General features: G+C 45.1%; 1 protein-coding gene across 2 annotated transcripts in view; it reads left to right on the top strand.

Annotated features, from left to right (window-relative positions):
• Positions 1–2,547: 2,547 nt before the first annotated feature.
• Positions 2,548–8,553, top strand: part of SLC22A3 (solute carrier family 22 member 3) — a 28,241-nt gene continuing 22,235 nt past the window's right edge. Inside the window, exons 1-2 of one of the 2 annotated variants that reach the window (XM_032681238.1) lie at positions 2,548–2,703; positions 2,758–3,201. In XM_032681238.1, the coding sequence (XP_032537129.1) occupies positions 2,788–3,201 (414 nt within the window). In that variant the 5' untranslated portion in view covers positions 2,548–2,703; positions 2,758–2,787. Of the gene's footprint in view, positions 2,713–2,748; positions 3,202–8,553 lie in introns of both variants that reach the window. The other variant, XM_032681237.1, reaches the window with a different exon arrangement.

Raw genomic sequence — 8,553 nt, 5'->3', positions numbered from 1 at the left:
CTAAACAGAGCTTCAAGTGAAGATGTGCATGATTGTAATTTAGTTCTACTTCTATATCTCTTTCTCCTCTGCTCCTCTTTCATCACCACTTCTGCAACTGCTCTTTCCCTGGCTTGCTGCCTTTCCACTGTTCCCCCTCCCTCTTTATGTTCTCCACATCTATTTTTATTGCTTCTGATTTTTTCACTGGTCATCTTCCTTAGCACTTTCTTCCCTTACTTCTTTCCCAGTATTAAAAAGCATAATTTTTTACTGGATGCATAGAATAAAATGTTTAAAATGGTGCTTTGACCCTGAGATCTGTCTTCAAAGATTTTAAGGCACTCTTTCATGAGGTTACAGTTACAGGCTTTGTATACAAACCCATCATCTTCCTGTCCTTAGATGTGTTCGGCTCTCACAGCATGCAAAACTAAAGTTCCAGGAAAACCATGTGGAAGCTGAGAATTGCTTTCTATAGAATAAATTCACTAATGCACACTCTCGTGCAGCTGTCACTGGGATATTTTAGATTTCTTTGACAAACTGGAGCCTTGCAGTGCACTGATACGGTGGCAAATATTGATAAGCGCTTTTTTGGACGGAGAACTGAAAACACGGGTTAACATTGAGGAACCAAGGTCACTTCGACATCAATATGCCAGACAGTTGAAATGATTTTGCTGAATGAATCTTCACCTGTATGACCAGCAGTGTAGCTGTGGGGAATGTTAGGGAGACTCCCAGATGTTTGCTGCCATGACCTTAGTGCTGATCTCTCTTAGCTGCTAGGCTTTCTGGCTTCTGGTCTGATAGACTGCAATGCATATGCTATGCATGAAAAGAGCAAAATGGATGAGATATGTGAAATTTTGACAACCAGCTACTAGACCATGCTCCAGAAGCAATGTTGCAAAAGTGGACTGAATTTTCCCTCAAATGAGTCTGGTCTAACTCCACTGATGAGAAGTGGCCAATGGGTTTTCGAAACAGGTAAAATGCCAAGCACAGCTACAGTCATACATGGCGTACAGGGGAATAACCCTTATGATTAAGAGTTGAGCTAGTATTCTTTAGTATAATAGTGGAAGGTGTCCCTGCCCATGGCAGGGGGGTTGGAACTAGATGATTTCCAAGGTCTCTTCCAACCCAAAGCATTCTATGATTCTATGGTAATATTCAACAGAGGTACAAGCAACATTTTTTTATTGGGGTAAGGCTCAAAGAACAGTGGTTGTTTAATAAACCCTAGAGCAGAGCTGTGAGAGCAGTGCACAGGCTGATTATCAGGTTCTGTCCCCATTTTGTATCTTTGTGGTGGTCCCTACAGAGACTTCTCCCCAAACACTGGAAGCTGTCAGAAAAAAATATGTTACCTTTGACATCTCACCATGATTGACTTCTTAGTTAACTAGCCCTGTTGGGATAAAAGAGCTTCTCGTGTTTGAATTCAGAGTTCCCCATCTCCTCAGGCACAGACCTGGACCCAAAGGTGACACGTTCATGGCCTCTAAGCTTGATTACTACAAAACAGCATAACCAGGTATCAAACAAAATTCCCTTAAAATCATGTTCTGATGCAAGCACAGCAGTGCACCCACCTGGTAAGCTACATTTTTGCTGAGCTCATGGCACAGCATCAGTCTTCATGTCTGTTAAAAACCTCGTGTCACATAGCCTGTATTGTAATCAAAGCCTTCCTTGCTCTGGATCTAACTGTTTTAGAAACTGTACTTTGCTTCAAAACCATAGACACACATGGTCAAAGTGGTAGATAACCAGAGACAAGGAGTTGCAGGAAACATCTTTGATAGGTGCTGTCCCTTTCCTCCTTCTCACAATAAAATAGAGTGGCCATGGACCTCATGGTCTTGAACAAAGCCCAAAAAAACCTACTGTTGCATATCTGATTTGATTTAGGGGGTTCTGCTCAAGGTGTGCTCACATGCATACAAAATGCACCCTTCTCCCCACCCTCAAACAAATGGCTGAGTAAAAAAGTGAAATAACTTGTTTTCCATTAATTTTTGAGTAAGAAAAATTTTTCTCTTAAATATTTGGAAGATTTTGTGAAATGAAAATTAGCAAGGTCATATAAAAGCCTTCTTGAACAGGTAGATCAAATTTTAAAAGAAAAAGCCTAGGTTTTAAACTGTTGCGGTTTGTGACTCACTTTATTTATGCTACAGAAGGGAAAGGCTCTTGCAAATTAAATCTGTACAGTTGCTGAAGTAGTGCTTTGGAGAAGTAATTAAACTTCACCGCAGTATTAATTTCTATTTGCTGAAGGAAAGATCATAGGTCTCTTTGGAACAACTTTCTTCCGGCCCCTGCCATCCCACAGAGCCTACATCACTCGCTGCTGCTTTTTACAACAGCTTCTGTACTCTTTTCCATTTAACTCTCTGCTTTGTCCTTGCACCTATTTATCTCAGACACAAGTGAGAGCTGGCATTTGCACCTCACTGGCCCCGAAGGAGTTAACTGGGCTTATTACATAATCTGTTTAACATTCGGGATTAATAGGAAATGCACGCCCCTCCTGTCCTACAATATATTTGCGCTCTTTAGCTCTCACTTCTCCCCGGTTGTGTGTAAGCCTTGTGCCACTTAACATGCCCTGAGTCTCCTCGCGTGTGCCAGGGCGCGCTTGCATGCCTGCCTGTGGCTGTGCCCCGCTCCGGCTTCGCTCATGCTACGGGCAGCGCTGCACACCCGCGTGTCTGTCTCTGCGTGTCTCTGTGTCTCTGTGTGTCTCTGTGTCTCTGTGTGTCTCTGTGTCTCTGTGTGGACAGACCACCTCACATAATGCCATCGTTTGATGAGGTTTTGAAGGAAGCTGGGGAATTCGGAAGATTTCAAAAGAGGGTCTTTTTCCTCCTTAGCCAGACAGGCATAACTTTTTCTTCCCTGTTTGCAAGCGTGGTTTTCCTTGGGAGGGCACCAGGCAACTTCTGGTGCAGGATCCCTGGGGCAGCTGAATTAAGTAAACGATGTGGCTGGACGCTGGAAGAGGAACGAAACTTCACAGTACTACCCCTGCACCTGGGGAACAAGTCTTCCAGCGGGGAGTGTGAGAGGCTGGATGTCGCATGGGATGACTCCGTCAGCTGCACCAGCTTACTCGCCCACTATGGCAATCATAGCATGGGCCACCTGCCACTCACCACTTGCCATGATAACTGGGTATATGAACAGCCCCACTCATCCCTCATCAGCGAGGTAAGGAAAACCTTCATCCTCTAATTAGCAGTATCCATCCTGGTGTGGGATTGCAGCAGTAAAATGGGATTGGCACTGTGAGGGTCGTTACTTTGGTGGCTGGTTTTCTTTTCTTGATTTGTTTCATTTTGAGTCATAAGCAAATCAGGACAATGAGTATGGTCAAGTACTGGCATCAGGCTTTTAGGGAAAGGTGAGCTGATCTGAAAGGTGGCTACCCAAAGCCAAGCACCCCATGCAAAGCCAAACACCCTGCGCAAAGATTACTCTGTCTCTAGAGGAATGTCAGATTAAAATAGAGACTTAAGTCTTGCCTTGCAGCTGAGGCTTCTGATGCTCAGTTTTGGGCCAGAAACTTTGATGGTGTAAACTCCAAGTGTACTCGCTCACCTGGATCACTGTATATTATCTGTTCTATGTATTTCCAGTACTGAATGTTTAAGTCTGTAGGTAACAAAAAACAACTGGTGGCAGACTGCCCTTCTGAGATCTGGCAGGAGTCAGCAAAAATGATTGTGCTTACTAAAGAAAAAAAACCCAAACCAAACACACATTATTGCCCAAAGCTATCATTCAGCTTTTCCTGAATGTTGGTGTCAGAGAACCGCAGGCTATTACCACTAGTGGTAAGCACTTACAAATGTAGTGGTTTCCTAGTGAGGCTGCAAAGACAATTGGAGATGCTTTCCTAGGAGATCCTCTGTGTAATCTGTAATCATGTAGATGGGCTGTGGTCTGGCTTCAAAATACAGTCTACACACTAGGAGTGTGTATTTTAAGGTCATCCTACACAGTAATTGTCACTCATGCAGTGATGAAAAACACAATGTTCTTAGAAGGATTGGCTCAGAAATCATCAAGGTGCACTGCAAAATGTGTCAGTACAGCTGAGGGCTCTAGTTCCTCTCTGTCTCATGAGCCTCCCACTGTGGTTTTTAACTGGGTACTTGCACTAGAGATGTGTCCTCCAAAACACACAGCAGGGCACAGCAGGCAAAGCCCTGAGCAAACACTCAGAGATGCCTATCCTGACTTTTCAATTCATCATCTTTCTCCCATCCAGCTGGGACTGCTTTATCCACTTGTAGGCTTAAGTCTCTCCAGAACAGTAGCTTTGTTCTTTCAGCACCACACGCAATCTGAGCAGCTTTAGCCATGGTCTGTGTTCAGGAAAAGAGAAATCGGAGCACCTGACTGGCCCTGGCCCTTGGGCAAAAGTTCAGAACTGGCTTATATGTGTGATCACTGAAATCAAGGCTGCTCAGAGGGCCACAAATGACATGCAGGAAGCTGGTGTCAAACTTTGGTCCCTAATAATGATGCGTTTCTGCCTGTGCTGGCAGTGGTAGCTGGGACTGGGTGGGCAGGAGGACAAATGCTGCCTGGGAGCTCCAGCCTGGCTACGCCTTAAAAACAAAAGTACAGAGATTCCTCTTTTGTTCATAATTTTTTGCCCCCCTTCAGCCTTGCTGTAGATGAAAGCATGTAGTTTGTGTCTGTAAGATGGTGCTCAGAGTCCATTTATGGCAGCAATTTGTATATCCAGCAAAATCACTGCGATTTTCCAGTGAGCCATTGGGTACAGTAAGGGAGAAGATAACCAATGTTTGTGTTGCAGCAATAAATAGAAGTGAAAAGTTCAATGTTCTCAGACAAATGCCTCGCCCATCCGCACTTTCTTGCCTCTCCTCTGCTGGGGAGACCCTCCAGAGCCAGGGCAGGGAGAAGGGATGAAGGGATGCTGGGGAAGCACTCCCCACCTATGCCCCCAAAGGTGCATTTTGGGAAAACTGTGGAGCAACAGTCTGCAAGGAGAGACAGGCTGGGACTGTCTCTACCCTATGCTGGGGCAGCAGGTTGCACCATCAGTGTCACTGTGACTCCTAGAGTCTTGCTGGCTGGATGCACCTCAGATAAAGGGTGCTGGGCTGTGACTTGTGGCACTTGCAACCAGTTTACAGTTATGCAACATTTTCTGGATAAATCACATCCCACAATGCTTGATTTCTTCATTTAAAAAGGAAGCTTGTGACATGCATGTCCTGGCTCAATTGCTTTGAGATCAGCTACTAAAAGGAGCTTGATATCTTGTTAATGAGTTACACATTCAGCAAAGACAATTTACATCCCAGATTTAATTTAGTGTCCTTTTTCTCAGCTGAGTTTTCTCTAACAAAGCGTGACTCAATTTAGGCACATTTTTACTCTTTTTAATCAACTCACCAAAGACTTTTGCTCTCATCCATCTACTTGTAAATGCTTCATTTTGTCCACATGTGCAGAAATATTTTTGTTTCTTTCAACTAAAGATTTCTGGTACTTTATGTCTCACTGAATCAACAGTGGAAGTGACCAAGGAGACAAAGTTGAAAGGATGGGTTATGTGACAATCTCACAGACATATGTTCAGGGAGAAAAAGAGAGGGAAAAAAAGTCAGTGTACTGAAGGAGCTCTTCCAGGCCTATGGCACGCACACACCCAGTGTGGATTTGCGCTATGACAGGGGAGGTGGAGGGCAAAAGCAGGTGTGTGTTTCTCTGGGACAAGATGTCATATCACACAGCAGATCTGGCAGCCAAACTACAGGCTATTGCAATAAGTTCCGAGCACCTTTCAGAAGTCAAATCATGTTGCTGAATGGACTGATTTATGAGGAGTTGTGAAATGAATGGCATTGCAGTACGTGATTTCATTGATCATGTTGCTCACTTGCCATTCTCTTATCTTAGCTGTCTGCTGCAAAGGCTTTTGTGGAAGCATCAGCAGAAGGAAGCAAAAGAAAAAGGGGAATGTGGATTGATAAAAAGCACACGTTGCTTTGTAAGCAGCACCTGGGGTGCCTACTGCATCACCTGCTGGTGCGGGACTCCTGCTTCTCAGTGCTGGGGTACAGCAGGATGCTGGGAGAACATACCAGGGCTTTCGTCCTTCAACATTTGGGAGAAGAGCAGATTGTATTAAGAAATCATCACAGGAGCACATGGCAAAGCCAGCTAGTTTGATCTAGAACAAAACAGAACATTGCTAAACATTTAGCAACAGAACATTGCTAAAGATTCCCTCTCAAAATCTTCTTTTGATGTCTGTCTCTGAGAGTAGGTCCCTACTTCTATAGTGGCACACCTAAGTGCCCCACTGTTTTAGGTCAGGCTTTTCTGTGAGGGCAATCCAGGTTAGACGAGTAGTTGTCCACTGGTGCTGCACACACAGCCCATTGCTGTGGTGCCCAAATTAAAGTTGAGCAAACCAGACCTGGGTTGATTTGGGTTGATGCAAAGGTTTTGAGCTATCATTTCAAGACACAGCAGTGTTGCAGGTGTGGCGGACCTGTGCAGAGGACTTTGGCCAAATGCAATCTGCTCCAGTTTGATTGAGTGGGTCTTGCACATCTTGTGAAAATGGAAGACGGCTGCATGCATCAGCTGCAGCACAGGAATGCAGTAGCTTCTCAGATTTTGCTTGGAGAGGAGGGCTGAGAGGGTAATTATCAAGCTAAATATATTCTGGGCTCATGCCAGCTGGTGCCACCTGAAATGATGCTGGTCAAAGCAGGTGGCTGGTACTGCTTGGGAGGGAAGGCTGGTGACAGCAGCAGCTCTTACAGTGGGAGGAGAGCAGGAAAGGCCTGTGTTTCTGAGCAGCAGATGGAGAAGGAGGAAGAGGAGGGGTGCTGAGGGGCTATAGTGGACCAGGAGGGCCACAGCTTCATGGTCTGGCACAGGGGTCTGGATAGGAGCCCAGCTCACTTCCTGAGCTTCATAACACTTGAACAGGAAGTGTGTTGCTTGCTGTCTCCTTCTGGGTGAGCCTTTTGAAGGACATATATATCCAGGACATACAGAAATTAATAAACCCAACTTTCTGAGGAAACCATGCTGAAGAGGCAGTCGCTGATCTTTAATACTGATGGGCTTTGGCACTATGTTCTTTTATCCCAGTGGAGATAAATCTATCACTCTGTGATAGGGTGTCTGGAAATAATGTGCAAAGGGATTTTTTTCAGATATTTTTTGTGTTGGTGACTCCTAGAGGCATGGGCACGAGCTAAAATTGTGTCTGCAGGTGGAATGGCCTGTGGTGGTGGATGAAAGGAAAAGGGAAGTCTGTGTGGTCACCAGCAACTACAACACAGCTGGCATATTTTAGGTAGCATTTATTAGACCCCTTGTGGGCAGAAGTTCAGCAGAAGGGGCAGATTCCAATATGCTCTGTCTGCAGCAAGTCTTCACACTGTAGATGATGTCATTTTGAGACCTGGCAATAATTTGTTGCCAAAGTGTGAGGTCTGAGGTGTACAAGGGATCATCTGAACACAGTCTATGCACCAGCTGGGAATCAATCTCCTTAATCCTCTGCTCGCCAGCCATCTCAGAAATCAACAGTCAGCATTTGCAGAGAAAACCATAAGGAAAGCAAAAATGTTTGTCCCGTAGCTTTTGTAGTCACTCAGAGAAGGAGATAATATGGCAGCCAAATTCACGGTGGAGAAAGCACAGCTGGTCCTTTTGCTATCCTCCTCCAAGGCAATAAGCAACGCAATTCACCCTCAATTGTTTATCTAGTATGACTCGTGTTACTGGCATGGCTGTACCCTGTTTTTTTCCATTGTCATGGTGGGATTAATAGTAATTGGTGGTGGGAAAGTGGAAAAGGGCAGACAGAGGAGCAAAGGGAGCAGCAATTGCTGAATTACTTACGAAGCTTTAACTAAGCTTTCCCTGTATGAGAGGTGTTTGAGCAGTTGCTTGCAGGGGTTGTGCCACTGGGGCTGTGTTTCTGCCACTGCCATTGAGACTGCTGGCACTGGCTGAGGTTTGGGGCATTTTTTTTCTTATTGTTTTGAGGACAACTGCTGCTTTTCCTCCTTTAGGAGTTGGTGAGTTTCCCTACCTCCCTCTTGTTTTGGCCCTAGACAGATATAAGAAGAAAGAAAGAACAGGTCTTCTCTCTTAGGAGACTCAATGAATGAGGTGATCTGAGTGACAGGGACGCAAAGGTACTGGCTGGGCCCTGGGCCATGAATACGAGAGAAATATGCAAAGCTTTAAATGCTAATCTGTCCCTCAGGGCTTCAGCCCCAGCCCCTGGCAGCAGGGTACAGACTGACTCCACTTGACCTGTTGAGTGCTCAGCTTGAAACAAGACATGAAGAAGGACAGTGTTGTTGCTTTGTCCCTTAGCATTCTGACAGAAGCTTTAACAGAAAGAGAAAAAGAAGGTAATTTCTCCCTTTCCACTGCATGCACTTGCAGGGGGGTTTGTTGCAGTAAGGATTTGGGAAAGATAGCAGTTTGAAAGGCCAGAGGACAAGAGAGGTGGAGAAGAACTGCCCAGCAACAAATAAGGAACAT

Source organism: Chiroxiphia lanceolata, chromosome 3, assembly GCF_009829145.1.
Source record: "Chiroxiphia lanceolata isolate bChiLan1 chromosome 3, bChiLan1.pri, whole genome shotgun sequence".
NCBI lineage: Eukaryota > Metazoa > Chordata > Aves > Passeriformes > Pipridae > Chiroxiphia > Chiroxiphia lanceolata.
Note: the sequence above shows the minus strand (reverse complement) of the source record. Positions and strands in the feature narration are given on the sequence as shown.